Source organism: Mustelus asterias, chromosome 28, assembly GCF_964213995.1.
Source record: "Mustelus asterias chromosome 28, sMusAst1.hap1.1, whole genome shotgun sequence".
Lineage (NCBI taxonomy): Eukaryota > Metazoa > Chordata > Chondrichthyes > Carcharhiniformes > Triakidae > Mustelus > Mustelus asterias.
The window spans coordinates 26,277,359-26,299,395 of NC_135828.1; the positions used below are offsets into that span (position 1 = coordinate 26,277,359).

General features: G+C 47.1%; 1 protein-coding gene across 3 annotated transcripts in view; it reads left to right on the forward strand.

Annotated features, from left to right (window-relative positions):
• LOC144480349 (paired box protein Pax-2-like) overlaps positions 1 to 22,037 on the forward strand; it is a 407,590-nt gene that overhangs the window by 349,087 nt on the left and 36,466 nt on the right. For all 3 annotated transcript variants that reach the window (XM_078199764.1, XM_078199765.1, XM_078199767.1), the window contains exon 7: positions 12,979 to 13,105. In XM_078199764.1, the coding sequence (XP_078055890.1) occupies positions 12,979 to 13,105 (127 nt within the window). The remainder of the gene's footprint in view (positions 1 to 12,978; positions 13,106 to 22,037) is intronic.

Sequence of the window (22,037 nt, forward strand, 5' to 3'; positions counted from 1 at the left end):
ATGTGTTATTTAATACCATCCACCAGTCTTTGGGACATATGGCAAGCATAACTGGCATTGAAATTGATATAGCACATTACGAATTTGTGTGATAGGTTGAACATCGTTTTGGCTTGATGGCACTATCTTGTTAGTGAGTTTGTCATGAGGGAGGTTAAAGTGAGAAGATTTAATGAGAGTTTGTATGGAAATATCATGAGTGAAAGAATTATGTTGAGGGAACTTAATTTTTTTATTTTGTGGTGGTAAGTGGTATAGTGGTTAGCACTGCTGCCTCACAGCGCCAGGGACCCGGGTTCAATTCCGGCCTCGGGTGACTGTGTGGAGTTTTCACATTCTCCCCATGTCTGCATGGGTTTCCTCCGGGTGCTCCGGTTTCCTCCCACAATCCAAAGGTGTGCAGGTTAGGTGAATTGGCCGTGCTAAAATTGACCCTTCGTGTCAGGGGGAGTGGCAGGGTAAATACATGGGGTTATGGGGATAGGGCCTGGGTGGGATTGTTGTCAGTACAGGCTTGATGGGCCAAATGGCCTCCTTGGGCAGTGTCGGAACTCTATTCTATGAACTTGATGTCAGAGAGATTCTACTCTGACTAACTCACAAGTGCTTAATTAGCTGTAAAGCACTTTTGGGAAGTGTTAGGAAGTTTACAAGAATGGTTCCAGGGGTGAGAAATGTTCACTCCCATTATAGTCAGTGAAATTAATATCAGGTTCTATGTTGGGGATTATTTATGGTGAGGGGATTAATAATGAGAGATTACAATGAGGGAGTTGGTAATTAGTGAGTTTCTTGCAAAAGTTACTTTGAAAAATTACTGTTGGAAAACCTTTAGTAAATGGTTTTACAATATGAGATTTTATAGTGATAGAGTTTGCAGTGCAGTAATTTATAATGCGAGGTTTTATAAACTTTCTCCCTTTATACAAACACTCCTAACTGCATTCATTAGCAGTCTCTCATCCTCGCCTGTGGTCTGGCTATCCCTATGTCACTGACCAAGTCATCTCTGAACTCTGCCCCACATCTCTCTCCACCTTTCCAACCACACCTCCTTCTACATTCATTCCTGAATGAAAGAAACTCTTTCTCCGACTTGCCAACTTTCAGCTCCCTGTTATCCGCAGTGCATCTGCAGCTATCCAGTTCCTCAACCGTTCTCCAACCTGTACCATTGATGCCTTTCATGGCCTTCAACCCCTGGCTACCCTCCAGTACGGCCTCCGTCCCCATCTCATCAAATTTAAGCCTTTCTGACATGCACACGGCCTAACATGGAAATTAGAATCAGGATGAAGCCATTCTGCCATTCGAGCCTGCTGGGCCATTCATTTTGATCATGGCTGATCATTGAATTCAATATCCTGATCCTGCCTACCCTCCCATATCCCTTGATCCCTTTAGCCCCAAGAGCTATATCTAATTTCTTCTTGAAATCACGCAATGTTTTGGCCTCAACTACATTCTGTGGTAGTGAATCCCACACGTTCACCACCCTCTGGGTGAAGAAATTTCTCCTCAGTTCTAAAAGGTTTACCCCTTATCCTCAAACTGTGACCCCTAGTTCTGGACTCACCCACCACCGGGAACTTTCTTCCTGAATCTACCCTGTCTAACCCTATTAGAATTTTATAAGTTTCTGTGAGGTCCCTTCTCACTCTCCTCAACTCCAATGAATCCAGTCCCAACCAACTTAATCTCTCCTCAAATGACAGACCTGTCCTCCCAGGAATCAGCCTGGTAAACCTTTGCCGTACATCCTCTATAGCAAGGACATCCTTCCTCAGATAAGGACACCAAAACTGCTCCAGGTGTGGCCTCACCAATGCCCTATTTATTGCAGTAAAACATCTTTAATCCAGCACTCAAATCCTCTTGCTATAAAGGCCAACATACCATTTGCCTTCTTTACTGCCTGCGCGCTTACTTTCAGTGACTGATGCACAAGGACACCAAGGTCTCGCTGAGTACCCACCTGTCTCTGGAACTTGCTGCTCCACACCAACCTCTAATAGGCCTCACTGCTCTCTGAGAGAAGCACCATTAGTCCAGACCATTGGGGAGCTCACAGACAAAGCCATCTTCCTTCCTTCATCAACATTGGCATTCTGAAATCTCTCTCCCTTGCCCCTTCCACCCTCATATCCACCAACTGATTTGATTTGATTTATTATTACCCTACGTAATAGTGTGCAGTAAAAAGTATTGTTTCTTGCATGCTATGCAGAGAAAGCATACCGTTCATAGAGTAATTAGGGGAGAAGGAAAGGAAGGATGCAGAATGTAATGTTACTGTCATGACGAGGGTGTAGAGAAAGATCAACTTAAAATAAGATAGGGTCCATTCAAAAGTCTGATGGTAGTAGGGAAGAAGCTGTTCTTGAGTCGGTTGGTACGTGACCTCAGACTTTTGTATTGTTTTCCCAACTGAAGAAGGTGGAAGAGAGTATGTCTGGGGTGTGATGGGGTCCTTGATTATGCCGGCTGCCTTTCCGAGGCAGCAGGAAGTGTAGACAGAGTCAATGGATGGGAGGCTGGTTTGCGTGATGGACTGGGCGACATTCACAACCCTTTGTAGTTTCTTGCAGTCTTGGGCAGAGCAGGAGCCATACCAAGCTGTGATACAACCAGAAAGAATGCTTTCTATGGTGCATCTGTGAAAGTTGGTGAGAATCGTAGCTGGCATGCCAAATTTCCTTAGCCTCCTGAGAAAGTTGGTGAGCTTTCCTAACTGGTGAGAGGAAATTTACTGAAAAGAGGCTTATGGGGAGAGAGTTTAGGAAAAGGAGTTTTTAGTGATTGAGTTTATTTTGATTGAGTTTATAATGGGGGTTTATAGGGAGAGAATTTATTGGGAGAGAGTTTATAGTGATTGGATTTGTATTTAGTTTATTGTGTTTGAGGTTTTAATGAGTCTATAGTGATTGATTGTTTTGATAATGAGAGTTTACAGTTAAAGAGTTTATGCTGAGTGAGATGATAGTGCGAGATTTTCTGAATGAATTTACACTGAGGTCATCATGAAAGGATTTTTAATAAGGGAATTTATAGTGAGAGTTTACAGCGAGAGTTTTAAACAGTGACAGTTTATTGCGAGAGGCTTTATGGTGAGGGAGTTTGTAACTATGGAGCTATGGGACTAAGATGGTGTCTGGTGTCACCTGTACTCCCTGCAGGGTCTGTCTCAAGCTTATCGTGGTGAGAACATTCAGAATGGGTGCTACAGAAAAGGTCAATCAGTGTCTGATGCTAATTTGATGTTTAATCATAGAATCCCTACAGTGCAGAAGGAGGCCGATCGGCCCATTGAGTCTGCACCAACTCTCTGACAGAGCACCTTACCTAGGCTCTCTTTCCCATCTTACCCCCGGAACCCCACATATTTATCCCACTAATTCACCCACCTTTGGACACTAAGGGGCATTTTAGCACGGCCAATCCACCTAACCTGCACATCTTTGGACACTAAGGGACAATTTAACATGGCAAATCCACCTAACCTACACATCTTTGGATACCAAGGGGCAATTTAGCTTGGTTAATCCACCTAACCTGCGCATCTTTGGACACTAAGGGACAATTTAGCATGGCCAATCCACCTAACCTGCACATCTTTGGACACTAAGGGACAATTTAACATGGCCAATCCACCTAACCTACACATCTTTGGATACCAAGGGGCAATTTAGCTTGGTTAATCCACCTAACCTGCGCATCTTTGGACACTAAGGGGCAATTTAGCATGGCCAATCCACCTAACCTGCACATCTTTGGACTAAGGGGCAATTTAGCATGGCCAATCCCCCTAACCTGCACATCTTTGAGCTGGGGAAGGAAACCAGTGCACCTGGAGGAAATTCACGCAGACACGGGGAGAATGTGCAAACTCCGCACAGATAGTAACCCAAGACCAGAAATGAACCCGAGTCCCTGGTGCTGTGAGGCAGCTGTGCTCGCCACCATGTGGCCCCTAATATTTTGAACCTCACCACTTTAGCTTCAATCCAGTTTGTCAGCACAGAGAGCAATTCAGACATGGTGGATCCAAGTGAGGAGGGAGACACAGAGCAGAATCCTGTTTATTATATCATTTGCTTGCCCCTTAGTGTCCAAAGATGTGCAGGTTAGGTAGATTGGTCATGCCAAAATTCCCCTTAGTTAACGCTCTCTCACTTATGTGTTCAGCAGCGGGGAAGGAAGCCCCGGCAGAGCTATTTAAAAAGATCCTCAGCAACCTCCAGGTTGATTACTGATTAGTTAACTCAGGGAGAGGGGCCCAGAGGCAGCAGATAAGGCAAGAGCCTCACAGGGAACTGAGGAGAAGGACCCTCAGTCGAAAGGCTTATCCAGCTTGGATCTTACCTTCAATTCATGAAGGAGACGTTCTCAGAACCCTGATAGCTCTTGGAACCAGACCTGTATACTCAGAGCAGGGTGAGGAAGGCATTGCCAAAGTGATTGTAGCACTGACCCTCTCTGCACAGGATCTTTCCAGACTGATATAGATGGCATTATTAAAAATCATCATTCAGGTAATGTAGGCTTCACTGGCTGGGCCAGCATTTACTGCCCATCACTAATTGCTCTTACGAAGGTGGTGGCGAGATGCCTTCTTGAACCCGTGACAGTTCATGTAGTGTAGGCGCACCCACAGTGCTGTTAGGAAGGGAGTTCCAGAATTATGATCAAGCGATTATGAAGGAACAGCAAATAGTTCCAAGTCAAGATGGTGTGCGACTTGAAGGGGAACTTGAATGAGTCAACATCCCCAATTGTCTGTGTGCTGCTCTTTTTATTCTAGGGTGTGGAGGTTGTAAGGATGCAGATGAAGGAGTCTTAGTGAGTCGACACAGTGTATCTTGAAGAAGGTGCAGTCTGCTGCCACTGTGCACTGGTGCTGGAGGGAGTGAATGTTTAAAGTGGTGAATGGGGTGCCAATCAAGCGGGACTGCTTTGTCCTGGATGGTGTTGAGCTTCTTGAGTGTTGTTGGCGCTGCACCCATCCAGGCAAGTGGGGAGTATTCCATCACACTGCTGACTTGTGCCTTATAGATGGTGGACAGGCTTTGGGGAGGGGGAGTGGTCAGGAGTTACTCGCCGCAGGATTCCTAGCCTTTGGCCTGTTCTTGTAGCCACAGTATTGATATGGCTAGTTCAGTTCAGTTACTGATCATGATGGGAAGGACGAGGAGATGATAGTGCTGTTGAGTGTCAAGAGGAGATAGCTAAATTATCCCCTAAATCACTCCCAGTTTGCCATCTAATAGGATGATAGAGGGCTTGTTTTCTGAAGAATGGCCTTACTAGGAGAGAGGCTTCTACGTGGTGCTGGGTGCCATTGACTCGTAGCTTTGTGGGTGCTGCATCTCAATCGGCGGCACGGTAGCACAGTGGTTAGCACTGCTGCTTCACAGCTCCAGGGACCTGGGTTTGATTCCCGGCTCGGGTCACTGTCTGTGTGGAGTTTGCCCATTCTCCTCGTGTCTGCGTGGGTTTCCTCCGGGTGCTCCGGTTTCCTCCCACAGTCCAAAGATGTGCGGGTTAGGTTGATTGGCCATGCTAAAATTGCCCTTAGTGTCCTGGGATGCATAGGTTAGAGGGATTAGTGGGTAAATATGTAGGGATATGGGGGTAGGGCCTGGGTGGGATTGTGGTCGGTGCAGACTCGATGGGCCGAATGGCCTCTTTCTGTGCTGTAGGGTTTCTAAGATTTCTAATATTCAAAGATATACAGCAATGCAAAGAGGACCAAACACTGTGCAGCTGTTGCGTCACCATGCTTCCAAAGTTGGTGAATACCTGTGACCCTGGCAGCCCATCATGTTACATTGGTCAGGCCACAGCTGGAGCACTGTGTGCAGTTCCGGTCACCACACTCTCAGAAGGATGTGATTGCACTGGCGAGGGTGCAGAGGAGATTCACCAGGCATTCCCCGGGATGGAAAGTTTCAGCTATGAGGAGAGACTGGATAGGCTGGGTTTGTTTTCCCTGGAGCAGAGGAGGCTGAGGGGCTATCTGATAAAGGTATATAAAATTATGAGAGGCCCAGATAGGGTAGATCATAAGAATCTTTGCCCAGTGGCAGAGGTGTCTAAGACAGAGGGTGGTGGAAATATGGAAAGTGCTGCCTGAGAGGGTGCTGGAGGCAGTACTCCAGCAACATTTAAGAAGCATCTGGACAAGCACTTAAATCATAGAATCCTTACAGTGCAGAAGAAGACCATTCAGCCCATCGAGCCTGCACCAACAACAAGGCCAGAGAGTCATAGAGTTTTACAGCACAGAAAGAGGCCCTTCAGCCCATCGTGTCTGTGTCAGTCATCAAACACCTATCTATTCGAATCCCATTTTCCAGTACTTGGTCCATAGCCATGTATGCTAGGGCATTCCAAGTGTATATCTAAATTCTTCTCCCTCTACCACCCTTTCAGGCAGAGAGTTCCAGACTCCCACCACCCTCTGGGTGAAAAGGAAATTCCTCACATCCCCTCTAAACCTCCTGGCCCTGACCTCAAACCTTGATTATTGACCCCCCTTTCCTCAGGGGAAAAGTTTCTTCCTATCTATGTCCTTCATAATTTTACAGTTGGAGAATTTGTTGAAAGGGCTTAAGTTAGAATAAAATATGTACCAACGGTTTATTGACATATTTTGTCTCCCCCTCTACCCTTTTGGCCAAAGCCATTAACCTCTTGCTCGTGTGAAGTTTCATTGGTGTCTCGAAGTTTCAGGTATTTGACACCATCGTCAGATTGGTGATCTGACATGATGTACATTAGCTGTGCGAATCCTTCCCTATCATAGAAACATAGAAACTAGAAGCAGGAGGAGGCCATTCGGCCCTTCGAGCCTGCTCTGCCATTCATTTTGATCATGGCTGATCATCGAATTCAATATCCTGATCCCCTGAACCCACTTCCCCCCATATCCCTTGATCCCTTTAACCCCAAGAGCGATATCTAATTCCTTCTTGAAATCACACAATGTTTTGGCCTCAATTATACTCTGTGGTAGTGAATTCCCCACATTCACCACCCTCTGGGTGAAGAAATTTCTCCTCACCTCAATCCTAAAAGATTTACCCCGTATCCTCAAACTATAACCCTGAATAGTAATCCCCAAGATAAAAATAGAGGGAAAAGGGACCCTAGCTAAATTCCTCCTCCTTGTCTCACTCACTAGTTCTTCTTACCCAGGTTTTGCAGGGTTGAGTGTAGGGCCAGGGAGATGGGGTCTGCTGTGGACCTGTTGCAATGATAGGCGAACTGTAGTGGATCCAGGCAATCCAGGAAACTGGAGTTGATACGTGTCATGTCTAACCTTTCGAAGCACTTCATAATGATGGATGTCAGAGCAACCGGACGGTTAAGGCACGCTACCTGGTTTTTCTTTGGTACGGGGATGATGGTCGTCTTCTTGAAGCAGGTAGGGACCTTAGATCGGAGTAAGGAAAGGTTAAAGATGTCTGCATAGTGCCCATCGTACCGAAGATCAATATCAGAGAAGGATACTAGAGGCTTGTCTATAAGGCTACACTCAATCATATAGTCATAGAATCATACAGCGCAGAAGGAGGCCATTCGGCCCATCGAGTCTGCACCGACCGCAATCTCATCCAGGCCCTATCCCCATAACCCCAAGAATTTACTCCAGCTAATCCCCCTAACACTAAGGAGCAATTTAGCATGGCCAATCAACCTAACCCGCACACCTTTGGAGTGTGGGAGGAAACCGGAGCATCCGGAGGAAACCCATGCAGACACGGGGAGAATATGCAAACTCCACACAGACAGCGACCCGAGGCCGGAATCGAACCCGGGTCCCTGGCGCTGCGAGGCAGCAGTGCTAACCAATCGGCAGTGGTTTTTTTTTAACCCCTGTATGTGTGGCGGGGTGGGACGTACAGTAAAACTAGAAATGTTTATGAAAGGGGGAGTGGGGGTTTAGTGTTGGAAGCTTGTAATCGTGGCTCGGAAAAGCAGAGTTCTGCCGTTGACCTTTGACCCGAGGAAGGAATGGCCACGAAACACATATGGATCAGGCGTTGGCCTTGAGTGAATTGAGCCGCGTCCAACGGAGGGGATTGAAACCACAGCTAACCAAAAGAATCTGTCAGGCGCGTTACTTGCCAGGCAGGGGTTTTTTTAAAGTCGGTGTCTTGACAACGCGCTCTTGCCCCTTTGAAGTGAAGGCCCATGCACAGACTGTTCATCTTAATGGAAACGAAATTACAGTGGGATGTCACTATGAATCTCCAGCATCATAAATGAGGGCTGTGGCCGTATACAACTTTTTATGGTTGCTGCCTTATTACAATGGATAACCTTTATTTACTTTCATTAGACTATTAAACAACAAGAGTCTATTAATTTTTCGTCTGAAACTCCATCCGAGCCCATAAAGCAAACCAGTTGCTTAATTGAGTTCATTTTAATTTCCCTCCAATCGCAGTGAATTACTCGAGTGATAAATCAGAAGGACAGGCCTCACCCCCAGTAGAAATCCTAATTTGCAGCTAATTAGAAAACTGATTCCCACTGAAAGATCAATACGACAAAGAATTGGAAATGACTTGCAATCTCGGCGGTGGAGACTGAAGTGAACGAGGGAGAGAGAGAAAGGAAGCACGAGGAGCGAGAGAAAGGCAATGTAGCCGCACTTCTGGTGTGCGGGGTGGAGAGGGGGGGATTAAAATCAGTTTTAATCCACTGTAATATTAATCAGGACACTTGCCCTTGTTGGGTCCTATTTTCTTTCCCTCCTCGTCTCTGTGAGGGGTAGCTTTGAGCGGCGGTTGTCGGTTTGGAAAGCTGCCTGATTCGGTCGGACGTGTTTTTTAATTCAATGAGTCGCCACCCCGCACCGCTGTACTCGCCTTTCCCTTTACAAAGCTAGCCCTGCGCTGGGGAATTGCTATTATGCCTCCGAATGCTATTAAAAAGGGAACATCCCTAACAGCTGGGCGGCAGTTGTTACGAGAGAATCAGGGGCTAGCTGTCATCGAACGAGACAAGGGAAGGTCAGCTAGAGGCTACCAGGACATGGCCAGTTCCGTCACTTCACTACTGGGTCACAACCAAGTGTGCCAGGAAACTACAGATATCCGTCCTCCCCTTCATCTCTTCCTTATTTCCGTGCTTCAACCTCCTTTTGTTCCACCACCTCTTTTGTTTCCCCCTTTATTCCTTTGTTTCTTACTCTCCTTCCCTGCTTCCTTTCCCTTCCCTTGCTCCATCTATCACTGGCGGTCAGGTATCTTTCAGTGTCGCTTGGAGTTTCTCTTTTGATTCGTTTGTGATTTCTGTACCGACAGCCAAGGTCGTTGTGATAGATTTGAGTCGTAATCTGCCCACAGAATATTGCCCTGATATCAGTCACATGGGGACCACGTTGGCCCTGAAATTCTAGGACTGGAAAGGACGTACCAGCCCAAAGTTTCAAGCAAAGTTTATTTATTAGTCACAAGTAGGCTTACATCAACATGCAATGAAATGGGATGGCACACTGGTTAGCACTGCTGCCTCACAGCACCAGGGACCCGGGTTTGCTTCCAGCCTCGGGTCACTGTCTGTGTGGAGTCTGCACATTCTCCCCCTTTCTGCGTGCGTTTCCTCTGCGTGCAGTCCAAAGATATGTGGGTCAGGTGGATTGGCCATGCTAAATTGCTAAATTCGTGTCAGGGGGACTAGCTAGGGTAAATGCATGCGGATTGGGCCTGAGTCAGACTGTAGTTGGTGCAGACTCGATGGAACGAATGGCTTCCTTCTGCACTGTAGGATTCTATGATTCTATGAAGTTACTGTGAAAACCCCCTAATCGCCACACTCCGGCGCCTGTTCGGGTACATTGAGGGAGAATTTAGCATGGCCAATGCACCTAACCAGCACATCTTTCGGACTGTGGGAGGAAACCGGAGTACCCGGTGTGTTAGCTTTTATTAACAGGGGGTTGGAGTTTAAGAGCCGTGGGGTTATGCTGCAACTGTACAGGACCTTGGTGAAACCACATTTGGAATATTGTGTGCAGTTCTGGTCACCTCACTATAAGAAGGATGTGGAAGCACTGGAAAGAGTGCAGAGGAGATTTACCAGGATGCTGCCTGGTTTGGAGGGTAGGTCATATGAGGAAAGGTTGAGGGAGCTAGGGCTGTTCTCTCTGGAGCGGAGGAGGCTGAGGGGAGACTTAATAGAGGTTTATAAAATGATGAAGGGGATAGATAGAGTGAACGTTCAAAGACTATTTCCTCGGGTGGATGGAGCTATTACAAGGGAGCATAACTATAGGGTTCATGGTGGGAGATATAGGAAGGATATCAGAGGTAGGTTCTTTACGCAGAGAGTGGTTGGGGTGTGGAATGGACTGCCTGCAGTGATGGTGGAGTCAGACACTTTAGGAACATTTAAGCGGTTATTGGATAGGCACATGGAGCACACCAGGATGATAGGGAGTGGGATAGCTTGATCTTGGTTTCAGATAAAGTTCGGCACAACATCGTGGGCCGAAGGGCCTGTTCTGTGCTGTACTGTTCTATGTTCTACCCGGAGGAAACTCATGCAAAACTTGGGGAGAACGTGCAAACTCTGCACAGAGAGTGCCTCAAGCCAGGAATTGAACCCTGGTCCCTTGTGCTGTGAGGCAGCAGTGCCAACCACTGCGCCACTGTGCCGCCCAGGGAGGGTGGAGAGGAAAAATTGGGGCAGATCTTGGATCAGGCAGGTTTCCTCCCACATTTTGACCAGACCTTAAAATTCCAGTCACCAGGGCTGTGAGTGGATCTCCGCCATGTCAAAGGGCCACATCAGAGTGAACTGCTTAGCTTCTCAGGGACATCTTGGGTCAAAGTCCTCGGACTCCCTTCCTTACGACACTGTGGGTATTCCAACAACACATGGACTACAGAGGTTCAGGAAGGTGGACCGCCTCCACCTTCTCAAGGGGCAATTAGGGATGGGCAATAAATGCTGGCCTAGCCAGCAATGCCCACAGCCTGTGAACAAATGTTAAAAAGTATTTGAAAGGCCTCAGCAGATTTCATTCTCGTTGAGGCCTGGTTAAGATCATTACCACAGTGCAATAATCACTTTAGGAAGTGACGGGTTAACTTTTCAAGTTAGAATGATCCTGGCATGAAGCGATCCTGTAGGACTCTAGTCCTTTTTAAAAGTTTATTTATTAGTGTCACACGTAGGCTTACATTAACACTGCAATGAAGTTATTGCGAAAATCCCCGAGTCGCCACACTTCGGCGCCTGTTCGGGTACACTGAGGGAAAATTTAGCATGGCCAATGCACCCTAACCAGCACGTCTTTTGGAATGTGGGAGGAAACCGGAGCACCCGGAGGAAACCCACGCAAACCATGCAGACTCTGCACAGACAATGACCCAAGCCAGGAATCGAACACAGGTCCCTGGCACTGTGAGGCAGCAGTGCTAACCACTCTGCCACCATGACGCTCCAGCAGAGTAAATATGTGGGGTTATGGGGATAGGGCAGAGATTGAGCCTGGTAAGATGATCTGCCAGAGAGTCAGTGCAGACTTGATGGACTGAATGGCCACATTCTGGACAATAGGGATTCAATGGAGTTCTATGGAGGAGTTCTGATGGTTAATCTCAGTCACCCAAGCTGGGAATCGAACCAGGGTCCCTGGCGCTGTGAGGCAGCAGTGCTAACCACTATGCCGCCGTGCCGCCCTCCTCATAATGATGATTGGACTCAGCACATGGAAGACTACCATTGAGAACTGTTTTGGATTGAGCTGACCCATTTAGAATGCATCCAGAGAAAAGAGACTTCTATTCCATCAGCGCAACTTGCAATTGAACCCAGGTTCTGGAGGTGAAAGCCAAAGCCACCGTGCCATCTTCCCACTGTGATGCACAGCAACACATTCGAACTGAACACTTGGCTGGTTACAATGACATGTGAAGTCGTACCTTCGAGATCCCATTAAGACCTGAGCACCAACCTTGTTAGCCTTCATCATTGGCAGGAGAAAATGGCTGTCTTTTTGGTATGTTATTGAGACTCACCCCTCAACCTCTTACTACAGCCCAAGCCCACTTGACTTTGAGCCCAAAGTTCGCATTGGTTCAGTGCTGAGTTAGTGCTGCACTGTCAGAGGTGAAATCATTTGGATAAAATGCTATCCATTCAGTAAAAAAATCCCAATATATTGAAGATAAGCGAGTAAGTATCTCAATCCCCGTATCAGTTATATACAGTTTCACTACTGCCTACCTGTTAATTGTTGTGGGTCCTGGTCTGGCCTGTCATTCTCTGTGTCTCACTCCTTGATACGTATTACTCTCCTTTATCTCTCTCCCAGGACTCTGTTGTTTGTGTTTCATCGAACGCCTACAGTGCCGGAGAGGCCATTCAGCCGATTGGGACTGCACCGACTCTGCGATGGGGTATCTTCCCCAGGTCCTCTCCTCCGCCCTATCCTCGCAATCCCACACACTCTACCATGGCTAATCCCCCTAACCTAGGCATCTTTGGCACTAAAGGGCAATTTACCATGGCAAATCTACCTAACCTACGCATCTTTAGACACAATGGAACCATTTAGTATGGCTAATCCATCTAACCTACATATCTTTGGACACTAAGGAGCAATTTAGCCTGGCCAATCCACCTAACCTGCACATCTTTGCACAGTGGGAGGAAACTGGAGCACCCGGAGGAAACCCACGCAGACACGCGGAGGGCATGCAAACTCCACGCAGTCACCCAAGGCCAGAATTGAACCCAGATCCTTGGCGCTGTGAGGGAGCAGTGCGAACCACTGTGCCACCGTGCCGCCCACTCTCAGATTCTCTATTATGTCACACTGATGGATCACACTAAAATAAAATCCCTTCAATTTTTGAGGGGGGGGGGGGGGGGAATTTTAAAATCCCTTGCAAGGAATCCCAGGCACACTCCTGTCAATTTTCCCATTGTCACGCTTTCCTATTTTTATGTTTCTCTCAGGCTAATGAGTACTCCCTTTCTGCCTTGGCCTCCGGATTGGAAGATGTCAAAAGCAGCCTCTCAGCTGCTGCCACTCCTGACCTTGGGACCAACGTTTCAGGACCCCAGAGCTACCCTGTTGTGACAGGTAAGGTGTCTACCTCACCCGCCAGCTTAATAATTTAAAAAAGTCAACCAGCTTGGCGTGTTCGACAAAGGAATTTAAACATTTATGCCAGAATTTTACCGAGGCTTGTAAGATCTTGGCCGAGGCCAATGGAGAATGTTGTTCTGTGATCCTCGCCCGCCCCGATTCTGGGATGGGCGAGGCGTCCGGCCTTCGAGTCAGGTAACAGAGAACATTTAAAGGTGAATTGCCATTTTGGTTGCAAACATTCTTGTCATGTCGGCTGGACTGTCTCCCTCATTTGATCACACATTTGGCGATGCATCTCAACATCCGATGGGGGTGTTTCAGGGGCTTTTAGATAAGCACATGAATATGCAAGGAATAGAGGGATAGGGACCAAGGGCAGGCAGGAGGGATTAGTTTAATCTGGCATCATGTTTGGCACAACATTGTGGGTTGAAGGGCCTGTTCCTGTGCTGTACTGTTCTATGTTTGTAAAGTTAAAGCGTATACTGAATCCTTCAATACTTCAGCTTATGCGGCACCTCGCCTGACAGTGCATGCAGCAAAGCGGCCAATGTCTTTCTACTTTGGGAAAAGCATTGAAGAGAATTTACTGCTTTCCTCATGGGATAACCACTTCTCTGGCTTTGAGTTGGGATCTCTCTGGGAGCTTTGAAAAAAAGTAGAGATTAGAAATGTACTTCTCAACTTGTGAAGAAAAACCTGGTATCAGAGGGAATGCATTAATGTAATTTTTAAACTTGAGATGGGAATGAACTTGCATAGATTAGACAGTGGGGTAGATGACAGAGTGGATGGATAAGTGGGTTGATAGTCGGAGGGATAGATATGTGGATGGATGGGTTGGTGGCTTTGCTTGCAACAGATAAATAGTTGACGAGATAGATTAATGCACGGGCAATTTGAATGAACGGATGGAGGGATGGAGGGATGGATGGCGGGATGGAGGGATGGATGGAGGGATGGATGGAGGGATGGATGGAGGGATGGATGGAGGGATGGATGGAGGGATGGATGGAGGGATGGATGGAGGGATGGAGGGATGGATGGAGGGAGGGAGGGATGGAGGGATGGATGGAGGGATGGATGGAGGGATGGATGGAGGGATGGATGGAGGGATGGATGGAGGGATGGATGGAGGGATGGATGGAGGGATGGATGGAGGGATGGATGGAGGGATGATTGGTGAATGAATCAGTTGAGTTGGTGAATTGTGGGATATTGTTAGAGTGGAGAACGGAAATGGAGTTGGGATTTTTCATTTATTTATTTGTTTACAATATTTATTTATTTGCTCACAATTTATTTGAAGACAGAAGGTGGCACAATGGTTAACACTGCTGCCTCACAGTGCCAGAGACCCGGGTTCGATTCCCGGCTTGGGTCACTGTGTGGAGTTTGCTCGTTCTCCCCGTGTCTGCGTGGGTTTCCTCCGGGTGCTCCGGTTTCCTCCCTCAGTCCAAAAGACGTGCTGGTTAGGTGGATTGGCCATGCTAAATTGCCCCTTAGTGTTGGGGATTAGCAGGGTAAATATGTGGGGTTACGGGGATAGAGCCTGGGTGGGATTGTTGTCAGTGCAGACTCGATGGGCTGTAGGGATTGCACTGTCGGGATTCTCTGATTCCCTGTGGGTATCACTGCAAGGCCAGTATTAATTTTCAACCCTAATTGTCCTTGTAGATGGTGGTGAGCCATCTTCCTGAACAGCTGCAGTCCATGTGGTGTGGGTACATCCATAGTGCTGTTAGGGAGTGAATTCCAGGGTTTTGACAATGAAGGACTGGAGTTAGCACCAAGCCAGGATGATTTGGTAGTTGCAGGTGCTGCTCTTGTCCTTCTAGGTGGTAGAGGTTACGGATTTGGAAGGCGCTGTTGGAAGATTCTTCGTGAGTTGCTGTAGTGAATTTTGTCGTTTTAAAGTTTTTAAAGCTAAAGTTTACCACTGTGTGTTGATGGTGGAGAGTCAGAAGGAGTACCAATCAATTGGATAGCTTTGTCCAGGGTGGTGTTGAACTTCTGGAGTGTTGTTGGAGCTGCACTCATCCAGGCAAGGGGAAAGGATTCCATCAATCTCCTGCCTTGTACCTTGTCGCCGACAGGCTTTCGGGAATCAGGAGGTGAGTTACTCCCTGTAGAATCCCCAGTCTCTGACCCCCTCTTATAGCCATTGTATTTACTTGGCTGGGTCCAGTTCAGTTTCTGGTCAATGGTAACCCCCAGGATGTTGATATTGGGGGACTAAGTGATAGTAATGCCATTGTCTGTCAAGGGGAGATGGTTAGATTCTCTCTTGTTGAAGATGGTCATTGCCTGGCACTTGTGTGAAGGTTGCTTGCCACATACCAGCCCAAGCCTGAATATTGTCCAGATCTTGCTACATTTGAACATAGACTGCTTCAGTATCTGAGGAGTCAGGAATGACACTGAACATTGTGTTGTCATCGGCGAACATCCCCACTTCCGACCTTATCCTGGAGCGAAGGTCATTGATGAAGTTGAAGATGATTGGGCCTCGGATACTGCCCTGAGGGTCTCCTGCACTGATGTCGTGGAACTGAGATGATTGATCTTCAACCATCTTCTTTTGTGCCGGGTATGACTTGAGCCAGTGGTGAGGTTTCCCCCAATTCCCATTGACTTCAGTTTCGCTGGGACTCCTTTATGCCACTCTTGGTCAAAAGCTGCCTTAATGTCAAGGCCAGTCACTCTCACCTCACCTCTTGAGTTCAGCTCTTTTGTCCATGTTAGCTCAGGGACTGAGTGGCTCTTTTAAACTGAGAGTTAGTGAGCTGGTTAATGCTGAGTAAGTGTTGCATTATCAATGACTCCATTCCATCGCTTTACTGATGATGTGAGAGTAGGTTGATGGAACGCTAACTGACTGAGTTGGATTTGTCCGACATTTTGTGGACAGGCCATACCTGGGAAAGTCTCCATATTGTTAGGTAGATGCCAGTGTTCTAACTGTGCAACTTAGCGAGAGGCATGGCTGTTGTGGAATGCTATCAGAACCAAAACCCTTTGCAGTATCCAGAAACTCCAGCCGTTTCTTGATATCACCTGGAGTGAATTGAATTGGCTGAAGACTGGCATCTGCAATGCCAGGGACCTCAAGAAGGAGGCCTAGATGGACCATCCACTCAGCATGCATATCCGAAGGTGGCTGCAAATGCTTCATCCTTGTCATTGCACTGATGTACTGTGATCCCCGTCACTGAGGATGTTTGTGGCGCCTCCTCCTCCAGTTCATTGTTTAATTGATTGTTTGTGACTGGATGTGGCACGCCTTACAGTCATAGAGTCATAGAGGTTTACAGCATGGAAACAGGCCCTTCGGCCCAACTTGTCCATGCCTCCCTTTTTTATAACCACTAAGCGAGTCCCAATTGCCCATGTTTGGCCCATATCCCTCCACACCCATCTTACTCATGTAACTGTCTGAATGCTTTTTAAAAGACAAAATTATACCCACCTCTATTGCAGCCTCTGGCAGCTCGTTCCAGAAACTCTGAAAAAATTGCCCCTCTGGACCTTTTTGTATCTCTCCCCTCTCACCTTAAACCTATGCCCTCTAGTTTTAGACTCCCCTACCTTTGGGAAAACATGTTGACTATCTACCTGATCTATGCCCCTCATTATTTTATAGACCTCTGTAAGATCACCCTTAAAGCCTCCTACGCTCCAGGGAAAATAGTCCCAGTCTATCCAGTCTTTCCTTATAAGTCAAACCATCAAGTCTCGGTAGCATCCTTGTAAATCTTTTCTGCATTCTTTCTAGTTTAATAATGTCCTTTCTATAATAGGGTGACCAGAACAGTACACAGTATTCCAAGTGACTTCGATTTGATCCATTGGTTATAGGATCGCTGAGCTCTGTCTCTCGAATGCAGCTTCCTCTGTTTGGCATGCAAGTACTCCTGGGTTGTAGCTTTAACAGGTTGATACCTCATTTTCAGGTGGGCCTGGTGTTGCTCATGGCATGCTCCTCTTGCACCCTTCACTGTGGTGCTATGGTGAGTAGATGGACAGATGGTTGATAAGTGAAAAGATGGATGGAGAGCTGGATAGGTTAATAGATAGATTGGTAAATTGGATGGATTGTGGCAAGATAGAAGGTTGGGTGGATGAGTAAATGGATGGATTGAGTGCGTTGATGGCTGGATGGAAATGAATGGTAAAATATAGTAATGGAGGGAAGACAATGGACCAATTGCCTTTCCTCAACATTTTACACCTCCTCACCTGCCTCAGAGCCTCTGACTACGGGATTGTTAAAATCCCACCCAATATGTCAACTCCACTATGCAGGAAGTCTATTATAGGACAGGAGGCTGCTGTGTATAAAGCTGAATGGGTGTACATTTTGGGTGAGTGTTCAGGAATTTTCAGAGCTCAGAATTCTCTTTGTTCTTGTGGATTGCCCCTTAGTGTCCGAAGTGTGTAGGTTAGGGGGATTAACGGGATAAATACATGGGGTTACGTGGATAGGGCCTGAGTAAGATGTTCTGTCAGAGAGTTGGTACATCTTTGGGCATTAAGGGGCAATGTAGTATGGCCAATCCACCAACCAGCACGTCTTTGGACTGTGGGAGGAAACCGGAGCACCCGGAGGAAACCCACGCAGACACAGTGAGAACGTGCAAACTCCACACAGACAGTGGCCCGAGGCTGGAATCGAACCTGCGTCCCTGGTGCTGTGAGGCAGCAGTGCGAACCACTGTGCCACTGTGCTGCCAGATTGGTCAGATGATCGTTACAGTGAATCAACTGGAACAGTAAAATCTGGAGGTAACAATGGCGAAGGGTTTCCGCAGCAGATGAGCTGAGGTAGAGTCAGGTTTGGAGTGATGATATCTAGATGTGCATAGGTGTTCTTGGTGATGGCACAGGTATGCCTTGTTAGCCAACACTGCGAAGAAACAGATTACTTGGAGTTGTTGCCACATTACTGTGTGAAAATTTACTGCACATTTCCTACATTATATTACAATGCTTTGAAAAGTATTGGCAGTACTTTTTACACTTACCAATGCAAACCTTTCTTTCCTAAGGAACTCCAAGCAGGTTCATTTTTAAAGCAACTTCTCTCCCTATCACTTTTGAAGGCACACGGTTACGTTCCTAGGGCTTATACTCGTGGAGTTTAGAAGGATGAGAGGGGATCTGATCGAGGTATATAAAATTTTAAAAGGGATTGATAAAGTAAATATAGACCAAATGTTTCCTCTTGTGGGGCAATCTGGAACAAGAGGTCACAGGTCTAGGTTGAGAGGCGGTAGATTTAACACTGAGCTGAGGAGGAACTACTTCTCGCAGAGGGTGGTGAATTTGTGGAACTCGCTGCCCCATAGCACGGGGGAGTCTGAATCATTGAATGGTTTCAAGAAGGAGATAGATATATTTCTAATAAAAAAAGGGATATTGGGAACAGGTGGGGAGGGGGATTTGAGGTGGAGAGATCAGCCACGAATGGCGGAGCAGGCTCGAAGGGCTGAATTTGCCACTGCTGCTCCGAATTCCCGTGTTTCACCAATTCCCCAATTGTTAACATGCAGCACTGTAGCCAACCCAGCTACTGGTGGCACGGTGGTTAGCACTGCTGCCTCACAGCTCCAAGGACCTGGGTTCGATTCCCAGTTTGGGTCACTGGGGAGTCTGTGTGGAATCTGCACATTCTCCCCGTGTCTGCGTGGGTTTCCTCCGGGTGCTCTGGTTTCCTTCCACAGTCCGAAAGACGTGCCGGTTAGGTGCATTGGCCGTGCTAAATTCTCCCTCCGTGTACCCTAACAGGCGCCGGAGTGTGGCGACTCGGGGATTTTCACAGTAACTTCATTGCAGTGTTAATGTAAGCCTGCTTGTGACTAATAAATAAGCTTTAACTTTACTTTAGCGTTTGTATGTAAACGTCTAAAAGAACCAGGTAACAGTCAAGCAAGGGCAACCAGGGCGCGGAAGATAAATAGTTCAGCCTTGGCTAATATCAGATAACTCAACACAAAGAGGGAATCAAAGCTGGAATCGCCTGCTGGGGGTTGTTTTATTCAACAGTCTACAGTGACTTCGTCACTGTGCTAAATCGGGCACTTTTAATCACTGTGCCATCTAACATCATGCTATGAGCAAGGCAAATAGTTTGAAGATGAACGGGGTCCGATATTATCACAAAGACATGAGGGCAACAGGTGAACCGGCATGATGTCCAGCTGTCAGTGTCAGGTTAATATGAGAGTGCTTTATTAAAATTCACATAATTATACATGAAGCATCACAGAAGTGACAGTAAATGTAGTCTGTCGCAAAGAGGACTGATTGAATTCTGAAATGATACGGTGCGGCCGTGTGACAAAGGGATTTCTCATCTTATAAATATGTGGGTTGGTGATTTGACGAACAGGTTAAACCAGGACAGAAAAGAAAGAGCCATTTCTTCCCTTCTAATTGGCATGCTTCACATCTGGTGCCTGGGCTTCTTCCCTCTCTGATTTCCACTCTAATCTCACAAGAGACGCTCACCGAATAATATCCCGCCAATTTTATCCCGCTGTTTTTGTATTTGGATTATTTCCCCACATTATACCTTGCATCGTGGTCCCGGCACACAACAAATTCTCATCACTTTAAGAATTGAGGTTGTTCTCCTGAATCATTCCCCATCAATCTAAAAACACAGAATGTAGCTGTGGAATCGAGCTCTGATTCGCACGGCCCATTCAGACGTTGAGCGGCACGGTGGCACAGCGGTTAGCACTGCTGCCTCACAGCGCCAGGGACCTGGGTTTGATCCCTGGCATGGGTGACTGTTTGTATAAAGTTGCACACATTCTCCCCATGTCTGCGTGGGTTTCCTGCGGGTGCTCCGCTTTCCTCCCACAGTCCAAAGATGTGTAGGTTAGGTGGATTGGCCATGGTATATTGCACCTTAGTGTCCAAAGATGTGTAGGTTAGGTGGATTGGCCATGGTATATTGCACCTTAGTGTCCAAAGATGTGTCGGTTAGGGGGATTAGCTATGCTAAATTGCCCCTTAGTGTCCAAAGATGTGCAGGTTAGGTTAATTGGTCATGGTAAATTTCTCCTTAGTGTCCAAAGATGTGCAGGTTAGGTGGATTGGCCATGCTAAATTGGCCCTGAGTGTCCAAAGGTATGCAGGTTAGGTGGATTAGCCATGGTAAATTGCACCTTAGTGACCAAAGATGTGCAGGTTGGGTGGATTGGCCATGCTATATTGGCCCTGAGTGTCCAAAGGTATGCAGGTTAGGTGGATTAGCCATGGTAAATTGGACCTTAGTGACCAAAGATGTGTAGGTTAGGTAGCTTGGCCATGCTAAATTGACCCTTAGTGTCAGGGGAATTAGCAGGGTAAATATGTAGGGCTAGGGGGATGGGACCTGAGTGGGATTGTTGTTGGTGCCACATTCTGCATTGTCAGGATTCTCTGATTAATGATTGGACAATGATGTTTTCAGATGTGTAATCTGTAGGCACCTGTGCTTCCCACACATTGTACAGAATCCATGCAAAATCCAGGTGCTCCAAAGGCATTGGGCGGGAACTTCCCAGCGGGTTTCCTGGTGGTGGGGTGGACGAGTCGTACAAACGGCGGGACGGGAAGATCTTACTGGCAGCCAGAGGTGAGGCGTTTCCGACGCAGAAACCCTCGGCCATTGTCTATGTAACCTGAGATTTACCATGTCCAGTCAGTCATTAGAAACATTGAAACTGGGGAATGCCACTCAGCCCCTCAAGAAACATAGGAACAGAATTATGTCGACCCTGAAGCTCCTTACACCACCATTGACTGCTCTATACCTCAAATCCACCTCCGTATCTCAAGAGACCATTACCTAACGTAAAAATCTATCAGTCATAGTCTTAATAATGTTATTGATCCAATAGCTGCAGCCTCTTAAGGGAGAGAAGTTGAGATTTCCGCTGCTCGGTACAAGCCAGCTTGCACAGGGGGAAAAGGCAGGGATGGCACTAAGTCCTGATGCAAGTTTAGAGAGCCACTGCAGACACAATGGGTCAAACGGCCTCCTCCTTCTCCAGTAACAATTCTGTGATTCCATGATCCTTCCACAGTGCGTTGACCTGTTTCCAAATTTCCATCTCAATTTGGAGTGACCATAGTTGCAAAGATATCCAACTTATCTGCCCCCGAGGAAGGGAGTACGCAGCCGATCACAGGATAATGGAGAAATACAACTCAATAGGAAACTTCCAATTGCATTACCTCCATCCTCCTGGCAAAGGATGGGCACACATGCACGGTACCCCAAACCCCCGCTTCCTCCTCACCACACTACTACACCCCACCAAGGAGCAGTGCCTCCATCAGTTATAGCCTGTGTTGTGTCAGCCACCCAAGTGTTCCAATGTCCAAGTTCACTGATCAAGTACACCAACCACCCTTCACGTGACAGCTCTTGCTAAAAATGTGTTGATGACTCCTCTTCCTGGGTTCTCGGAGACAGGTTGTTGTGGATTGGTGCTATCCCTTCCTGCAGTCACATCTCTCTTCGTGCTGCATGCCACTCTCAGCCTGGCCACAATTCTTACGCAAGGGAACAGATGTTTCTCAAGTCTTAAAGTTCAGAACCAGGAAAGAAATTAATTTGGACATTTGCCTCATAGTGTAGAATGAACATGCACTGAGATTTTGTTTGCATTGAAGAAAGCAAGCCACTATTCACACTTTCTCATTACCCAATTGCACCCAGACTAAGATTAACATTCACCAGAACTCCTCCAGAGAATAAAACTCCACTGAATCCCTATTGTGCAAAAGGAGGCCATTCAGTCCATTGCCTCAGCACTGACTCTCTGACAGCGCATCTTACCCAGGCCCTAACCCCATAACCTCCCATATTTACCCAGCTGGGGCGGCACGGTGGCAGGGACCTGGGTTCGATTCCTAGCTTGGGTCA